Raw genomic sequence first — 20,806 nt, 5'->3', positions numbered from 1 at the left:
TTTCTAAGGGAGCGTGGTTAAAAAAAGAAGGCTCTAACTAGATTGCTGAGTGGAATCTTTAGAATAAACGCATGACCATCACGTTTTTTCCTTCTCAAGTTTCATAATTTTGGCCAGTTAAATTGAAAATATAGGAAGTTGAAACCGATCAGCTATTCCAACCCAACACGAGTTATGTTCGGGTGTTGGTATCGAACACGCTCAATTGAACTCGCCGACTCTCGCTTGATTCAGCCATATTAGAAAATGGATGACAAATCGTGACAAACCACTGTAACTAAATGTGAGCAAAACGGGGTGGAACTCATCACAAACTACCTGAAAGAAGCTTTGGAACATTAAAAGACAGAATGGCCGATTTAATGGCTGAAAACGAAGCCATGAGGCAGGAAATTGAAAGCTTGAAGGAAGAATTAAGAGAGATGACTGAAGTGAAAGTCCAAGCTGCTGAATATGGATTACAGGTATGGTATATAGATTACAACGTGCAACATTGTATCTTAAAGTGTATATTTACATCTGAAAACCTTATAAAGTATATTAACGATTTTAACTGTTATTCTTTAGGTGTTCATGTTGTTCACTAGATCTTATTTCCATTAGGATTATTCACATTTTGGGGATCAAGTTCATTGACAGTAAATTGCATTGATTGTATGCATACCTCACATTGTCATTCTATGAGTCAGGTTTAAAGGTCTATTGAATTCATGGTCTATTGTACAACAAACATTAAAGAATCATAAATTATTTTATCTGGTTCATTAGATATATTTTGTAGAATTATAGTTCTTTGTGTTCTACATCAATCAAAAAAGCTTAGTTTATTCAGTGTTATAGAGATAGCAATATAATTTGTTTAAAGTATTTTTGTGGTTGCATTCCTTTACTTGAATATGTGTAAATGTCAATAATGCAGTTTTACACATTGTCAATTGCTATGTAGCAGCTGTCCTCTGATTCCAGAGAAGAATCATCAAGAAGTATCAGTGTTAGGGTATAAGAATTGATCTTCTGGGTATTACAGTATAAAGGAATTTATTTAAAGTCAATATGTTGTGTTTATCTGTACCAGGAATATCTAGTGACCAAAAGTATTTCATATTTCTATTTCATAGAACTCATATTTTTTTTTTTTGACTGTTTAAAAAAACCTGTTATATTCTATACATCAATGTATGCACATGTGTTGTCTTAAAAATGTTGGACAGGCATTGAAGTAGGTTGACATTTTCTTTTTAAAGAAATTAAAGTAAGGAGTGACAGGGTTAGAACCTGTTTAATTATCATCATGTATCTACAGACCCAAATATGTCTTCCTATATCTTGATTTTCTAATTTCTAAAACTTGTATTTCTTGTTCTGAATCTTATTTCATTGATGATTAAAGCTAGGACTGGGTTAGATTAAGATCAATGAACAGAATAGTCAGTTAAAACATGTAACTTGAACTATGAAATGTGAGAAAATTATGCAACTGTGGGATGCATAATGTATTCTCTTTATTTGGTAGTCCATAAATGTTTCATTGTTGTACATATTCTTTATTTGGTTGACAATGAATGTTTTATTGTTTTGTCTCCATTATAATAAAAGAAATGGCCATTGTACTGATCAAGAATAAAGATGATAAATTTCTTTATCTCTATTGAATAATGACATGGTATGTTATGTATACAATGTATGCCATTGCAGAGTAAGTGTGGGCGTTAAAACTATTTTCAATTCACCTGATTTGGACAGTAGGCCTACACTGATTTTTATAATGGCAAGGGATTGGCTGTCTTTATTATGCAGCCATTGTTTGTTGAATTACACAATTGACAACATTTCTATGATTATGTTTTATATATTTGATAAAGATTAACATCATTGGACTGAATTTAAAGGGAATGGTCTTGGACAACAGTCAATGATAAGCTTCTATCATAACATAAACAATTGAGTTCTATAATATGAATATTGAAAACATGTTTATGTGATTGGAAAGAAGTTTTGTGAATTTTTTATTTGTATTTGTAAGACTGATAGCCTAAATTTGCACCATTCCAATTTTCAATCAGATATTTGTGATTCCTGCAATTCCACTGAAACCAAGTCACTAATCGGAAAGACCTTAGTAAAAAAGCATATTTTTACAATCCCTTTAACGCTTTAGTTGATTTACAATATGTTTTCAATGTAGGCCATATGTATAGTAGTAGACTGTAGTGTATGCGTAGCAATTTCAACCTGAAATATTAATTACATTATTATGATTCATGAGTAATTTACTAGGTAACAATTAGTTAAATTTGCATTTAAATCACTTGCCTCTCACTTAAAGGTAACATGCATATTTTTTACAATTTTGGCTGAAAATTTATAATGATTGTTATATTTGACTGAAACATACAAATCAAATAATGACCGTCTTTTACTGTCTTGATGCTCTGAGTGCTTCCCTATAATTATTGCAGAAAGGCAAAAATCAAGACATAAAGCATAAGATAAAACAGATATCAGATCTTTTAGGCATTGCTAAGGAACATAGTGAAGTACCAGAGTATTTATTTGTTATTTAAAAGACACTACTTAGGCATGCATAGTTTTTACTCTGTATTATCTCTTATTCCACTCTAACACTAAATAACCTATTAATTTTTTAGTTTTGATATGTCTTTACACCCAGGTGATTGATTGACTTGACTAACTTCATGTATTATTGGATATTTGTTTTAGATCAAGTATGTTGGCCAATTAATACATTCCACAACAAACAGCTGTTGACTAGTTCAACTGTATATGCGTAAAGAAATTTCAATTACTAACTTATTAGTCAAAATATTTTATTGCTCAAAGGATTGTTGATAGAGATATGTTTTTGCTTTTATCCCCTCATCCTACCATGCTTACACACACCTATGTGCTGGTTTACACTCTATACACAACATCAGTTAAAGAAATTGAGATAGAAACATTGGGTTAGATAACAGTCAGTTTAGGGTCGTTTGGGGTTAGAAATATACAGTTATAAGACTTATAAATCCAAATCAAAAATAGTAATTTGTTGGTAAGAATCTGATGAGATCTTTGAGGAGCAATTTGGGTTTTTGAATTGTATGTTGTATTTATCAATGAATGATTAAACATGATTTGTGTTGTTTATCATATCAAAAACTATAACAAAGCTTGTGTAATGTTGTATGTTTTCTTCTTCTGGCAAGTTTCAAATTTCTATATCTGATCTATAAGTTCACTTCTAACAAGATTTAATAAAACAATTATGTCTCTATTTCAGGTTTTAGAAGAAAAGCAACAAGTAGAACAACATTATGATGAATTAGAATCACAGTTTGAAAGAATGAAAATACAACTAGACACTGCTGAGAAGGTGAGAATTGGTGCCAAAGTTGTTTGTTAGATATATTGATGCAGATGGTCACTCTTTTATTTTCATTTAATATGATGTGAAAATGGAATGTATGGTCTATTACCTTCGATGTATCTCTTGAAACATTTGTTTAGAAAAGCATGTAGATGTGCTGCCTGGAAATAAACTGGGCCCATGTGCCACAGAAAGTGTCTTTTTAAGTTATTTCTATAGCTTGAAGTGCTGCTGTCCTCGCAAAAGTTTTCCATTGCACATTACACACAAAAATATAAGACATAAACTCCATTTCATTTCATTTGGGGCATTTGTTATATGCTTAGAAAATTTTTTATTGTAAAGAATTTTGTGAACATTTGACTTTTGAATATGTTGACTATTACCCTCTAAGAGAAATAATAGCCTATTAGTACAACTATAAGCTTCAATATTTGGGTTATTAATATTCATATAAATATTTTTCTATTTCAGGCTTTAAATCAGCATCACATCACATTTAAGAAACATCATGAAAGTGGAATTCACGATGAAGAAGAATTTTTGCAAGAAACAGCCACCAGGGAAGAAGGACTTCGTTCCAACATATCAGATCTTGAAATTGAGCTGAAGAATCTTAATCAAAGTTTTGGTCACACGCGATTAGAAAATGATCGATATAGGACTGCCATCTCCGAGATGCAGCTTCAGATTGAAAATTTGGAAACAGCCAAGCAACAATTAAAGCATGATATTCGGGAGTACAAAGTAAGAGAAAATCGCAATCTATCTGATTATGCCGAGTTGGAAGATGAAAATATTGTCCTTCAGAAACAAGTTTCTCAACTGAAGCAAGCCCAGGTGGAGTTTGAGGCTATGAAACATGAAAATAAACGTATGCAAGAGACAGCTGATGATCTAAACAGTCAAATTGGTGAATTGGGAAACCTGAAACGAATCATTGAAAAAAATCTTGAGGAAGCTTTGAACTCACTTCAAGCTGAGCGGGATCAGAAACATGCACTGAAGAAAGAATTGGATCAGCGCATGGCTCAAGAGTCCATGTTCAATATCAGCAATCTGGCTCATCTTGGTGGCTTGTCAGATGGGTTGAAATTTTCTGATAGTCTTGGCAATAATGATTTTGAGGATGATGAATCTCAACCTGCTTTGAAACAGATTGAAGCTGATTTCTCCAGTCCAAAATCAAAACCACGTCCTGGAGCTGTTGGTGATATTCTTAGTGAGATTCAAGTCACAGAAGTTCAGAAATTGGAGAAGCTACTTGAACAAAGTGAACATGAGCGTACCAAACATCAATCTGCTCTTCATGAGACTCAAAGAAAACTGGAAGATGCTCAAAAGGAGTTGGTTAAGTTGAACAAAAGATCTGAAAAGATTCGTGAAGAAATCAGCAATATGGCTGCTTTGGACCTTTCTGCAGAGAAACAAGTGAATAACGACAAATTATCTCTTGAAATTGAACAGGAAGAGGATCCAGAAAAGAAAGCTCTGCTCATTCTGAAGAAAAAGCTTCTTGAAAATGAATCAGTTTGCTCTACTTTCGAGAAGGAAATCACAGACCTCAAAACACAACTTTCGTGTCTTCAAAATTCAAACACAAATGGCAGAGAGAGTCAAAGTGATGAAGCAAATACTTTAGGAGCCACACAAGAAGAGTTGGTGAATACATCAGACAATCTTTCACTTGTGTATCATTTGATTTGTGAAATGAGTGGTTCCACTCCTAACCGTGTTGTTCTAGACCATGCCAAAGCTGCTGCTCTGTCAAGAGACATTCGTGGTGACAAAAACAATGATACTTCAATATCAAATGGCGAAGCCGGTGAAAAGGCTCGTGGATCACCATCTCGTTCCCCAGATAAGGAATCCAGTGATTTACTGACTTCTCTTCAAAATATTATGAAGAAGGATGATCCCAATAGTTCATGTTATATTCTTTCACAGACAATAAACGATCAAGTGAAATACCTCCGTGAAGCTGTGGATCACTTGATGGATGTCACTCGTCAAAATGTTGATGGTGATGGTGATGATGACCTTAAGGAAGTTCAGGAACAGGTGGTCAAATTAAAAGCCATGCTATCCACAAAGAGAGAACAGATTGCAACATTAAGAAGTGTTCTAAAGGCTAACAAATCCACTGCTGAGGTTGCACTTGCCAACTTGAAGCAAAAGTACGAAAATGAAAAGGTCATCGTAACAGAAACTATGATGAAACTCAGAAATGAACTTAAAGCTCTGAAAGAAGATGCAGCAACTTTTGCTTCCTTGAGAGCAATGTTTGCACAACGGTGTGATGAATATGTCACACAGTTGGATGAACAGCAACGTCAACTCACAGCAGCAGAAGAAGAGAAAAAGACCCTCAATTCTTTGTTACGTATGGCAATTCAACAAAAATTAGTTCTGACCCAACGTTTGGAAGATTTAGAGTTTGACCGGGAAAGAAGAAATATGCGTCGTCCTACTAGGCCAAAAAATAACCAACCAAAAATGAACAATAATTATGATGATCAGGGTCAAGGACGAAGGTCATATCAAAAACGTGATTATTGAAATGATCGGTTCATCTTTTAAGATATAGTACTGACGACTACTCCACAAACTAAACAAAATAATGCAACTCAAAATTCAGTAAATTTCTGACATGTTATTCCTTACATCGTGGATGGTGTTGACCTTTATCCAATTTCTGAGCATTGAACTATTTTAGAAAGATCTGAGGGAAAATAATGTATAGGTTTCTTGAATTTAAATGGCAAATGGAAAATTCATCAATTTTTTTGTACTTTCGATTGATGAATTTTTAATATATATATATATTTATATGCGTCTAGTTTTCACAATTTATAAACAATAGAGTTTGTTCTTTCGACTTAAACCACAATTGTAGTGGAATGTGTTTCATGTTCAAGAGAGAATTCCAAATAAGAGAGAAAGCTGATCTGTTCTGATTGGTCATTGTGTACCATTGTGACAAAAACTAGTCACATTTGAACATAACCATAAGATGTTGACATGATGAAAACTTGTATATATAAATTTTAACTTATTAGACACAACTTTATGATATTAGATACCTTATATGCATTTTAAATATTCAGGGTTTAGTCAAAATATGACAGAATTGAGCAGATATTTTGAGAAATGGAATGTTTCATTTACTTTGATGAAATGTGTAGTCTAGCTATGTGATATTGCTTGTGTGAAAAGGCTGTTTCAGTGACTTTGAAGATTTCAATAAATGAAACAAACTATTTCTCATAGATTGCTTATGCTTTTTGAAATAGAAATTCAATATATGTAGCATAATAGTGGATTTTATTTGTGAATGTTTTGTGGAGAGAAATTGAAGTTATTTCCCTTGACTTGTGTAAATGAATGTACAAAATCAAAGTAAAGGGTTTGAGTTTTTAACAATTGGTAAGATTGATATTTGGAAAGGGTGAAACCATTGAGTTTTAAATGAAAATTGTTAATAATTTTTAAATTGGAACCCTTACAGATGTATAAATTTACTATTGTTTAAGTTATTTACAAACCATTTTATATAACCATATATAAGAAAACAATATTCATATACCATACTAATCAAATGATAATGAAATTCTAATTTAATGGTGGTTTGGATAATAATATTTAGATATAGACTAATGATGTATTCACACCAATAAATTTCAATACCAAATTAATGAAGAACTCATTAAGTTTTTAATTTTGTTAATTTTATAACAATCATATAACTTAAATACTTTTTAAATTTTGAATTTTGCTAGAATAGAATTTGGTTAAATTGAATTGCTCAGTGCTTAACCTAGTCAAATTGTTTGTGTCTCGAAATTAAACATTTTGTAAAATTAAGAAACAATGTTACTTGTGTCTTACAATTTTAAGATATTATAGCTAGTATATGTATATTTTGTCAAATTCCCTGTTATTCCCCAACAAAATACAGAAAATTACCAGAGTGATAGAACTATGAAGAAATAATTATGTGATATAAAGAAATGTGCTAGTTGGTTTAGGATGCAAGTTTTTATACCTGTGTTGTTGTTTTTTAAATTTTGCCCAACTCCATGGATTCCTGTTTTAAAACAGAATGTTATGTAATATATTTTATGTATAAAATTATGAAAAATATTGTGTTTATTGTCTTGACATACACCTGGCATAATGGAAACTATGGTTGAGAGCAATACCTTAGATGGTCTGGGCATAGGCGTACGGGGAGCGAAGGCATGTTGGTTTGGGGGCAGGCTGGTGTGCCCGATATTGTCCCACGAATTTTACCTGTATTTCTATTTGTTTTTGGGTTGTTGCCTGAAAAGATTATATTTGGAGTGTTAGCTGCTAACCCTGAAATGTGGACGTGTATTGCCGTCGCGTTCGTCCATCCATTCACATTTCTTGTAGGCACAATGGAGACTACAGTTTTTATCCAATCTTGATGAAACTTGGTAAGCATGTATATATTGATGGTAGCTCAGTCGAGTTCCAAATTGGTAAAAATCGGACAAACGGTTTCAGAGTTATTGCCCTTTACAAAGTAAAAACGTGTCAAATTTGGCTTGTAGGCACGATAGTCTACAGTTTTTATCCGATCTTGATGAAACTTTGTATGCATGTATATATTGATAAGATGTCAGCCAAGATTAAAATTGATAACAATCGGATGAAAGATTTCGGAGTTATTGCACTTGATTGAGTGAAAACGTGTAAATTTTGGCTTGTAGGCTTGATAGAGACTACAGTTTCAAACTGATCTTGATGAAACTAGGTATGCATGCAAACATTGATGAAATCTCATTCGAGGTCGACATTGGTAACATTGGATAAACGGTTTTGGGAATTTAAGGTTGTAATATTGCGGTTAAGCAATATTACGAAAGCACAGGCACAGGCATGTAGGCGTAACCTCTAGTGATAGAGCAATGTTTGTGAAGTTAGTTTAAAAGAATGATATAGAATATTTGAAATGCAAATCCATTATCTTCCGAATCTGAAATATATAAGAAGAATACTGGTTCCAACAGGAACATTAATAACCATGGAAATCATAATAAACATTTTCACTGGTGAAACTGAGGAATTGTCCTATATTAAATGAAAAGGAAAATGCGTATTTCATATAAAAAAATATATATAATTTATTAAGTGAAAATAGTATACATGTATGATATTTTTGCGAGGAAACTCTTCAATTGCAAGTTATCATAAATAAGAAATATTAATTAAAGGAAATGTACTAAACCTATGGAAGGGGGATGGGGGGTAATCTACCACGGACTAAGATATCATTTAGATTTTTATTATGGGTATAGGCGATAACTAAATCATTTGTAAAGACTGTTGGAAATTTTTCCTGCAATTCTTTGTAAAGACGGATAATTATTCGGGGAACTTGACCAGCTGTGTTGTATTGAATAACAAAAGGTATAATTTGGAAATCAACTTGGATTTTCATTCCCAAAGGATGCATGGTTTGTAATTTGTTTATCCAATAATTTTCGCGAATGAGTCGAATTTTCTTTGTATCAATGCCCGGTTCTTCGTATATCTGTTCAATGGGAATAATTTTCAGGTCTGTTAATTGGTGATCGGGTTGATTGAAGTGTTTTGAAACGGTTTTATTAATTTTTTTTAAGTTGATGTCAGACTTATGATGATTGAAACGGACCCTTAACGATTTTTTTGTCTCCCCAACGTATTGTTCGTTACATTTTGTGCAAGAAATGAGATAAATAATATTTTTGCTGTTGCAGTTGAGTTTTTCATTTACTTGAAATATGGAATCTGTGCGTCTATTTCGGAAAGAATTTGTTGGTAAAATGAAGGGACAGGTTTGACAGCAAGGGTTGTTACAAGGATAAGAATTTGGTATTGGCAAAAGAATCGAATTATTTTTAGCAGAGATTTCAGCAACTGTTGAGCTTTTAATACCTCTCAAGAACCTTCTAGAATATCCACGTTCGCGCAATTTTTGGAAAACAATTGAACAAGCCTCCTCGAAGTCCTTCTTGCGCGTACAAATTCGGTGAAATCTCAAGATCTGCGACTTTATAATGCCAGAAAAGGTATGTTTAGGATGAAAAGATGATTTGAATAAAAGTTGGTGAGTATCAGTGGGCTTAAAAAAAACTTTAATATCTAATTGATTGGTTTCATGAAAATTGGTATCTTTAAAAACTGTGGTGTCTAGAAAATCAATCTGTTTGTCGCTAATATTAGAAGTTAATTTTACAGAAGGGTGGTGGCTATTGAGAGTATCAAAATATTCCCAAAATTCATCTATTGTATGAGTCCAAATTAAGAAAATATCATCAAGAAATCTTACATAAAAAATTGGTAGTTTGGGACAGAGGAGTGAAACTTCTCTTTCCCATTCTGCCATGAATATGTTTGCATAAGAGGGCGCAAAGCGTTTCCCCATGGCAGTTCCTGAAGCCTGAAGATAAATATTTTCATTAAAAGTAAAGTCATTATGTTTTAAACAAATTTCCAAAAGTTCAAGAATTTCTTTATCTGGTCTATCAGGATCGGGCTTTCGCTCGAATGCCTGCTTTACAGCGCGTAATCCAGAATCATTGTCAATTTTAGTATACATGCTTTGAACGTCTAAAGAGACTAAAAAGGGCATTTTCTGGGATCACGATTTTCTTTACCTTTTCCACAAATTCGTTGGTGTCTTTGATATAGGTAGGATGTTTTGAGGCAAGAGGCAGTAAAAAGTGATCAATGTATTCTGATACCCTGTACGATTCGCTTCCACAATCGGAAATAATTGGGCGACCTTTTGGGATTTTATTTGGAGAGAACCACTCAGTTTCAGGATTTTTGTGTATTTTTGGGAGGGTATAAAGATGTCTCTGACGTGGTTCTTTTTCTGGCTTTAAATAATCAAATTGTTTTTGCTTAATGTAGTCTTTCTGAAGTAAATTTTTCAAAATATTTGTTATTAATTTAGAAGTTTCTTTGTAGATCGGATCCTGCAAACGAGTGTAATGTTCAGGATTGCTTAGTTGAGATTCGGCTTCTTTAACATAATCCTGCCTATTTAAGATCACACAACAACTGCCCTTGTCGCTTTTCTTGATAACAATATTCTTGTCATGTTTTAGAGCATTCAAAGCAGTACGTTCCGCGTGCGAAAGGTTGTCTTTCTCGTTTACTATAGGCAAACGAGATATTTCATCATTCATTTCCTGAAAGGTATCCAAAATGCTTTTGTTTATACAACTATCCACGGGTGTGAATTTCGATTTTTCAACAAACTTGGTGATCGGACCACGAGAAGGCGTGTTTCTGTAGAAATAGTTTAACCTTAAATTTCTCTGGAATCTCTTTGTGGCTTCAATTAGTGGAGTGTGTGACAAAGGTTTCTTGGTAGGTATAAATTTAAGCCCTTTATCTAAAACTTTTTGTTTACTTGGAGAGAGAACTCTAGAGCTTAAATTAACAACTGTTTTTCCAAGCTGAAGACAAACATTGGGACCCCCCCGCTCCTAGTTTAAAGGTGCTGTGGAATCTGTGACGAAGTTCATCCAATGGTCGTAGATGGCTTTGGCAGTCATTGAATGTCGTCTTCTCTGATTTTAATGATAGTATCTGCTGCTGGAATAATGGTTGTATTTGGTGGAGGACTGTTGATTATCAAAGCATTGAATTTCTCTAAATTTTTACTGTCGACTTTATTCTTCAGTTGAAAAGTATGAGCAGTGGGTATATGGGTGATGAAGATACGGTAATTAGGAAAGAAGCTAAAGAAACAAGATTGGTCATTTTTTTGAAGATAATATCTGCCGCTTCACCTCTATTGTTGAGGCCCACATGAAAAATAATGTTGTCAGGATCAATGCTATTCGATGCTGGTTGCTGTTGGTGTTTTTTAAGAATTTGGATGATATGGTCTATTTTGGCTCCTGGGTATGATTCAACTTGAGTGTTTGAGTTTATTTTGGATTTGTCGATTCTGTTCAGATTAGATGATCCCAATATCAAATTTGATTTGGTAACAGCAGGTAATGACCATGATTCTTTATTTTGGTTGGCATGACGACTTGGTAGTTGCTTAGGATCATAATCGATCTTGCGTCGGGAAGATTTAGAATTCTGCGAAGTTGATTGTCGAGAAGGAGATGGTGAAGAGGTTGAAGGAGATGAACTTGGCTGAGAAGAAGATTGTTGGGAAATACTCGAAGATGGAATAGCCAGATTGGGAGACTTAGAGATAGATTTTGAGGAAGAACTATTAGAGGGAAGGGTGGATGAACTTGTGGTGGGTTTAGTTGATAGAATAACGGAGGTTGTGGTAGTAGAGATTATAGCAGACGAACTAGTAGGGGTGGTAGTACATGAACAACTAGGGGTAATGGTAGACGAAGTAGTAGAGGGTATAGTTGAAGAACTTATAGAGGTCGTAGACGATGAACAGGTGAAGGGTGTTACAGACGAACTGGTAGAAGGAGTAGTTACACTAGTTTGTGGATTGGAGGCAAAGGCAAATGATGGGGTTACTGAGAAATTGGTAGTACGATGATGGAAGAAGAGAAACTGGAAGAGGGCATGGAAGAAGAAGGCAGTGTTAGGGACATAAGTGGGACAGGTTTAGTGGTTGGTGAAATCTTTGAAGTCTTTCTTGGTGTACCTTGGACTGCGTCTGGAGAAGAGGCTGAAGGGCGACGTTTGCGAGTGGGAGTTTGGCTGACATTATTTGGGATACTGTAACGGTTTGTAGTAGCGGCTGCAATGGTTTCTGTGACTTCCATGGAATCGTCAGGAATACCTATGTTACGTATGATGTCGGAATATTTTTTCAAAGATTCGTCGGACAGTTTATGTCTGTAGATGGTTTTGGCCCAGTTGATAGCCTTAGCAGAAAATTCTTTAATGCGAGAATCGGAAAAAGAGCGAGATTTTATGCCATTGATTTTCTGGATCAGCATGGATTCATAATGGTCTTTTAAAGAGGTGAGAATATCTTTAGCCCATGAATGGTTGATAGTGTTGATTATTCTAGAAATTGCGTCGTTTCTCATAGCTGGTTTTATGAAGTGGTTTAGCTCCTTGATTTTATGATAAAAGTTTTTAGATGGACGACCTTCAAGCTGAGTTTTGATAACCGATAGGTGATGAAGAGCTTGCAAGACCTGATAAAACATTCGTATTATTGGTGATTCAGCATTCTGGCTAACTCGATGTTGAGGATTTGATGGATATTGCTGATGTCTAGAGAGATTCCTATTATGCTGAGAGTAATGGTAATTTCCAGAGTGATTCCAATTTTGCTGAGTGTAATGGTTGTTTCTAGAGTGATTCCAATTTTGTTGAGAATTCTGGTGCCTATTAAACTGAGGAACGGAGTTGAAATGATTCCAGTGAGGATGGGAATGATAGGGAGGGTGGACCGGAGGAAAAGCAAAGTTAGACCCTGGATAGTGTCTAGGACCTTATTGTCATTGAATTAGTAAAAACGCGTCAAATTTGGTTTACAAGCTACAGTTTTATCCAATCTTGGTATACATGTTTTGATGGGATCTCAGTCAATTTCGAAATTGGTAAAAATCGGATGAACAGTTTCATTTCTGATAGCTGTTAGTGGGCGTATGGTTCATGCCTCGCAAGCTAAAAGAACACCTAGCCTAATGCTGCAGGTGAATGAACAATACAAGCAAAAACTCTTACTTTGATTTGTATGTCTGCGTTTAGATCAGTTTTATGACTGCCATCATAATATGGCCTTGTACCAGCTTGTTGACGTTATTACTGGTGTGCAGCAAAGCGCAGAGCACAGTAAAGTGTTGTACCATCTTGTAGGAAAGCACCTTACAGAACAATCCTGGATATTGAAAGGCAGTTGGTAAATCAATGGTAGATATAGTAATGTAAAACTTATAGCTCAATGCTGGATACGTAAGGGCAGGTAGTAAGTCAACAAGATAGTAACACAACTTTAGTCCATCTTGATGTGCTCAGACACTTTATCAACTGGAAAATATGAAAAGAATTGCCAACAGCTGCTGATTTATGAACGTTTGTAGACTTTCAATTTCCAACATAATGGATAACCATTTCTAGTTATCTTGGTATGGAATACATCTTGTTATGAGTGAGTTCTTGATGCCCTGGACAAATTATAGGAAATGATGGATGGACTGAATTTAAAAATTGGTCGTACTATAGAGATGGATGTATATTGATTTGAGGAATTAAAAAGACACATTGATCATTTTAGGAATAAAATAAATTGTTTATTTTATCATATTAATCTTATCAATCAACTCTGAATATCATCAATTTCTACATAATTTTATGGTACGCCTGTAGGAATATGAGTTTAATCATCCGTCATTCTAGAATAGTTCAAACAAACATAAAGTACCATCTCGACTGTCTTTTTTTACTGTCTTGTCCATAGACATCGTGTGGAAGGAGATGACTTGCCCAATATCAGAAAAAATAACTTATACCTCATAATAAGGTGTACGGTCTTGTATGACTACCATGACGTTGACTTAAATGACCATCTAGTGATAATTTGTGATCTTTGATTAGGATTATCTTTATTACCTTAATATGATGTTTATCTTTTGTTAGATCACCTTATGATGTGTATTGTTTTGTAAATTAGCTTTATGATGTGTATCCTCTGTAAGACTACCTTGTGATGTTTATAGTCTTGTAAGATCACTTAAAATCACTGTTTTGTCTTATGAGACCACCTCATGTTATCGTCTTGTAAGATCACTTTATGATGTTCATCTTCTTTAAAGGCCACCTTTTATGATGATTATTAACTTGTAAAACTGCCTTCTGGTGTTAGTTGTCTTGTAAAACCATTATGATGTTTATTGACCACCTTATGATGTTTTATGTCTTGTAAGACATAAAATGATGATGTTAACTGTCTAATAAAACCACCTTATGATGTTTACAGTCTTATAAGGCGACCTTATGATGATAATCATTTTATAAAAGTGTTACATTAACCACCTTATGATGTTAACTGTCTAATAAAACCACCTTATGATGTTTACTGTCTTGTAAGAACACCTTATGATGTTTACTGTCTTGTAAGAACACCTTATGATGTTTACTGTCTTGTAAGACCACCTTATGATGTTTACTGTCTTGTAAGACAACCTTATAATGATTTTTGTCTTGTAAGACCACCTAATGATGATTTCTGTCTTGTTAGGCCACCTTATGATGATTTCTGTCTTGTAGGACCACCTTATGGTGTTAACTGTCTTGTGAGCACCCTGTGATGATCAATGTCTAGTAAGACCATCTTATGATTTCTGTTTTGTAAAACCACCTTATGATAATTTCTGTCTCGTAAGACATGGTGTGTATGGTATTGTAATGGTGTTTATAATCTTGTAAGGATGTTTATAGACTTGTAAATTCAAATAAAATATGATAATTAATATTTAAATTAATATTTCACCGACATGACATTATAATGATATTGGCATTTTTTGTAACTAATGCTGCCAATGACACATTTCATGATAGGTTTGTCGATAGACATTTTTATGAATTAGCCAATACATATTATTTAAAAAATTTCAAGTAGCAGATAAATTTATAATTTTATACAACGAATAAAAATTAAGTGGTCCAATAACAAATGAAACATCGTTTCCAACTAGCAAACAGAATAGGACACGATACCACTAGGTAACCATTGTTCTTTAATATAGTATAGGCCTACTATGCCACTGATTTTGTTGTTTTTGAGATAGTGGCGTTACTTTGCGACCGATGGACATTTTATTGGGAACTCATATCTGGTCTTTTTAACAAATGTGGTTGCATGGACCTAGAACCGGACAATATATGTCCACATATGACCATTTATATTACATTTTCGTTATGCGAGGACGGTCCTGATTATTTTGAGACCATTACTTAAGACTTCTAGCTTGGCATGTAAAACCGATACACTTAAGCTAAAGTCCTGTTTCTGTTATATGAAATGGAGACCAATAATGTCCATTAGCCGCTAATTGATTCGCCTAATTAAATTTCTAATAGTTAATCGCTTTCATGAGGTAATTGATTTTGGTTATGTACCCTTGATTAAGTTCAAGCTCACGGTACAGAGGTCGAGGTCAATATATCACAATTCGATCTGAAAGTAACATGGATTGATAGTGTTTGCATTCTACATCTGTCTTCTCTGTCCAAGTTACAGAATCAAATAATTCTACCTGTGCAAGCTGGCAAAAACATTCTAATAAAAGATTGGATACAAGATACAAGATAATTTCTATGAGAATTACTGTTTGAAATCGTATGGTCCAATGATTCCTTCGAGTTAGTCTATCAAACCTAAAGTAATGGTTTAAGATCATCGATAAATTCGCCAAAACGTCTGGATTCATTGCTATCAGTACCATACGTTTATGAAATACAACCGAACATAAGTAATTCAAAGGGGCAGTTCGTCATCCGCTTGAACAATCGTACCTTTAGCTAAGCTAATCAGTAATAGTGTTCACAGTTTTTTGTCGAAGTTTTAGCCTTCAAATCCATGTATGTGAAAGTTGAAATGTCAACTCGTGAGACTCTACAATATAGAAAAAAACTATATAGAAAAAGAAAGTGAAATTCCTAGTTTGAGGTATTTTCGAAGGAATTATACGATTTAATTATATTTCTTGTAATTCTGAAGGCTAATTACATATATTCAAAATCAAATTAAGCGTCGAAAATGGTGAATCTGTCCCTTTAAATCGATACAGTTCTAATGTTTTGGATACTGTGTATAAAAACAATTTGTTCTGGATGAGTTTATTTGGTAGTGGTGCGGTAAAGAGATTTTTGGGTCGTATGATTGTGAGCAGTTGTACTCAAGTTCGTTTGATCTTTAGTTTTATTGTTTTATTAACCTTGAAAACTCTTTGAATAATTCATTGTACATATTTGATTTTTTTCGACACCTACATTGATCACAATAGTTTGTTAACACAGATGAATACGTGGTTGTAAAAAAAGTTCAGAGTGGACTTCAAAAAGTGTTTCACAATAAGCTACCATTAGCATTGAATGTTAACTGATAATATACTAATGGCTGTGACCTCCAGCATCAAAAACAGAACCTGTTTAATAATTAGGCTTATATCTCAACCTGCAATTAACAAAATAGTCTTTCAAAATTTACCACTCGATCGGGATTTAGTTAAAAAAAAGTAGATTAATTAACATAGTGACGGTGCTGATTGTGAAACAGTCAATTCATAAAAAAATATAAATTGATTTACTTTTTTGAAAGGATATAGGTGGAACCTTTCAGAATCATTTGTGCTCATACTTAATTTAAAAGTGTCGATTTTTAATTGTAAATACTGCCATGACAATATAACTTGTGTAGGTAATTTCACTAGACGAAATAGAGTCATTGGCAGCAAAAACTACAACTGTTGAGGACTTAATATTCAATGAAAAATTGTTTATTTTAATTCCAAGAATCAGGAGAAAATATATTCAATGTAGTCTGTTTTATGTCGTTTCATACTTTTTCAGCCAAACAGGAATTTGACTGAAATATTGTTCAATTATTATGAAATGCCCTTTAACATTATAATAAAATCACTGTATATTCTAAAACTGCAATTTTTGATGAGGTTGACATGAGGATTTATCAACCTGAAGGGTGAATATTAAATCCCCGAGTTTGATAAATCCCATGCCAACTGAAATCGTTATGAAGTATTAAATGACAATAATTCTCCTGACAATTTACCCCTTATACATTTATCATTTATAGCAAGAATAAAGCAAAAGTCATTGAAATTTCAATGTTCTGCCATTTGTATTTTGTTATCAAGGAAAGAGATGTACACTCCAAACCAATTGAAAGATACACAGTTTCTTGTAATAAGAACAATAATTAGGTGGCTCTCACAGCAGAAATTAAAGAAAGTAAACTAATATTGTCTGTTGCTGGAAGCAAAATATAATATCTTTTTATATAATGCTTTTTAATGTTAGTAAATAACTTTCTTATTGATCATCTATTGGGATGGTTCAACAACTTGTCAGTGATGCTATTCAGAGGGTCTGACAGTTTGAAATGAAAAAAAAAACATGCCTCTAAAATGAATGAATGGCTTTACCTGTTGTCATTAATTTAACTAATCATGAACAGACAATTTGACGTAAAGCTCTATTTCTTGCCAATTTCTACAGGTGTGAATCTGTATATTACTTCATATTGATGTATCAAGATAAAATTCTACATTCTTCATACAAGTTTTCTGGAATTTAATGATAATAATTGGGACAAAGTATATCTCTAGCCAAATAGAAAGAAAATGCATATAGATTAATCATAGATTAACCCCTCTGGGACCCTTTTTTGATGTCGATCCGTGGTTTAGAAGGTTGTCGATTTAGTTGGACCCTCTGTCGGGACTTGTCAAATAATTATGTCAGTTTCGAGGGGGTACCGGTTTGTAGAGATTGTGGTTTGGAGAGGTTGTAGCACATTCAACCTCATTAGTTGCGTTTTTCTGCAAAATGATGTTTTATGTAATCAGCTGTTACAATATTTCAATTGTTGATAATGATTTCCATGTGACCAATACTTGATTGACATCTAGTTAATTAGTATAAAACATCAGTCTAGCGGCAGTTTTATGCACATAATTAGAAGAATGTCTTTTAATGTTTATCCAACCGCAATCCCCGAGCTCCATCTCGCTCCATTTTTTTCTGTTTTATAGTATTGGCACTCTAAAAGTCGATTGAAACTGTCATCTATAATCCATTGTTTGTTATAGAACTTACTGATCAATACTGGGTTGAAAGATGCCAGAAGCTCTTCCAGTATATAAAATGTTTTTAAATTGTGTGTTGTCATTCTCATTGATACACATGATACAGGTAGGCATGTTTTATTATTCTGACTACATTTTGTTGGTGTCGGCACGAGACATAAGGCTTTGTCTTCTTCACCTTCATTTTCTTTCTCTGGTTGCAAAAGAAAGTTCTAATTCGTAAATTTCCATGATGGGGAAATACATCTGGTACGTCCATGCTTAACAGTTTGTGTACTTCAAAGAGGTATAAAAATGTATTTCATCAACTAGGACATTGTCAAACTAAGTGATTTTTATTTAATTAAAGTTGAGCGGAAGGATGGCTATGTCTGGTTATATTTCATACAGCTATACTTTCTTGTGGATTTATTGATGACCTAACCATATCATCGATGGTTTGATCTACTTACGTTAGGGTTAACCCTTTTCTTTCTATTACCTCTTACAGGATCCTTGATCAATTAACCCCATGTTGAAAACCTTTGACTTACGTGTTGAAATAAATTGTACCATATGATTGCATACAATTCGCATGCTGCCAGATTTAAGTAATTTGGACTTTATAGAAGGGCACAATAATAGGTTTGCTAAAGCCTTCAGCATGAATTAAACTTATAGAGAACAATATAAGCCGTATCGCATCGCAGTTTGCGATACAATTTTCGGCAAAATGCGATGTAATTTTCGCCAGTAGAGCAGTTTTGTTTTTGCGATACATAATATTTTCTAATAATAAATGAAAATGAACTCATTATAAAATTTGGTGTCTGAAACAATGAGAATCCGGTAATTTGTCGCACCTTTAAGTAAATTTCTCGAGGACTGAAAGTCGGCACAGAATCAAAGGAGACATGATTGTTATATAGTATCGTTGTCATATATTTTGCTAAATAAGGAATATTATACTGAAGTGGATAGCAGACGACATTTCGGGGAGATAGAATAGAGCAGCATGGATATGGAAAAAAATAATGCTTAATCATTTAACAATCGAAATACATCACCCCTATCTAACAAAATAATAAAAACTTTTAAATATCCATTTCCGTAAGAAACACCGCAAACCGCAATAGGTTTCTATTTAACAATTGTTAAAAGTTGTTATTATGTTGTTACAAATAGGTGTTGTATTTCGATTGTAACTATTATTTGTAACAAAATAATAACTTTTAAATATCCATTTCCGTAAGAAACACCGCAAACCCGAGGTTTAAAGATTATCGGTTGGTTTGGACTTTTCTCAATCGAGAATCATACGCGCGCCACCTTGAAAATTTAGAGTTAATGTCACGGGAATAAACATGACAAATGCAAGTATTTCATCACTTCGAAAATAACATTGAAGATATCAGGAGTCAGAAAAGCCATTATTGAAGAAATATTATAAAAAGTAAACATGTAGGCCTGGGTGTGCATTATTTGCGATGACAGATTTTTTTTAGATTAACCCAAGTGTCAAGCGGAATGCGCAAATACATTTGGGGTTTACGGTCTAATTCTTTTGTATTTTCTATTTTCCACTGTTATCAAAATTGATAAAATCAAGAATCATTTAAAAAAAATTTAAAATAAAGTGCTATACAATTTCAACTATCATAGAAGAAATTGCTCCACAAAAGTTAAAAATGCTACGCAATTTCGGTCCAAAGAGCAAAAAACTGCTATGCAAATAAAAAAAAGTAATTTGTACCCTGAACTTACATATTCAACTAAAATAAAAAGTCGATTAAACGTTTAAATCAGCTTTTACGAGTATAAAACATTTTTTTTTCAGGACGAATAATTCTAATAGTGCTAAATAGTTGATGACATCACGAAATCTGAAGTAGTTCAAAATACCGTGAAACTAATAGTCTATCAATTTATATTGAGTTTTTAAACAAAATGTTTTCCCACTAATCGTTGTAATAAATATAAAAATAGACAATATCAATGTAGAAATGACCAGAAGCTTGGTAGTTAAACGATGATAATATGTTCTTTGTGAGTTTTCTATATGATATAAGTCGTAGTAGGTCTTTCAGCAAGAGACTGGATTCCTGTCTACTTTCAAGCCTTGTAGTTACGGACATCTATTCCCTTTCTTTCAAATACAAAGTAATTAAAGTGACTGTCGAGTGGTTTCAGAATCTAGATAATATAATTATATATACCATTGCCACGTCGTGGATATCTCGGACTTTAGTAAGAAGAAAGACTCGAGTATCGATACGCAGATACGCCAGATCTAGATAACCCCTCACATTCGGAAAGGTGTAAGTTATCAACAAAGTACAAACCTAGTCGGACCCCACAGATCTGTAACTGTAGAAAAACTGTCCCGGTGTAGACTATTAACACAATACAGAGTTAGATCGGCCCCCCAAATTGGTAACTTTAGCAAAATTGTGCCGGTGTACACGAATAATAGAAATGAAATGAAATGAATGGAGTTGTATATACGTCCTACTTCACGAATAATAGAATACAGAGCTAGATCGGCCCTTCAGATATTTGATTTTCGCAACCTTGTCCAGGTGTACACGAAGAATAAAATACAAGATTGTTCTAGACAATTCATGGAATGAAATAATCATTTATAGCATTTTCAGGAGAAGCAGGTAAAACTGAC

At 33.6% G+C, this 20,806-nt stretch overlaps 2 protein-coding genes across 2 annotated transcripts; both read left to right on the top strand.

Annotated features, from left to right (window-relative positions):
• Positions 1-365: 365 nt before the first annotated feature.
• Positions 366-5,818, top strand: LOTGIDRAFT_52363 (hypothetical protein; the record flags this gene model as incomplete). The annotated part of the gene is made up of 3 exons (XM_009047541.1): positions 366-464; positions 3,281-3,373; positions 3,842-5,818. Coding segments are annotated over 3 exons (2,169 nt in total), but the record flags the coding sequence as incomplete, so codon positions are not given.
• Positions 5,819-11,207: 5,389 nt separating this feature from the next.
• On the top strand, positions 11,208-11,906 carry LOTGIDRAFT_171353 (hypothetical protein; the record flags this gene model as incomplete). Its single annotated transcript, XM_009047540.1, has 3 exons — positions 11,208-11,293; positions 11,348-11,388; positions 11,569-11,906. The coding sequence occupies 3 exons, from the start codon at positions 11,208-11,210 to the stop codon at positions 11,904-11,906; spliced, it is 465 nt and encodes a 154-aa protein (XP_009045788.1).
• Positions 11,907-20,806: the final 8,900 nt, after the last annotated feature.

This window comes from Lottia gigantea, assembly GCF_000327385.1.
Source record: "Lottia gigantea unplaced genomic scaffold LOTGIsca_113, whole genome shotgun sequence".
NCBI classification, from domain to species: domain Eukaryota; kingdom Metazoa; phylum Mollusca; class Gastropoda; family Lottiidae; genus Lottia; species Lottia gigantea.
This window is presented reverse-complemented; position numbering and strand designations above follow the sequence as displayed.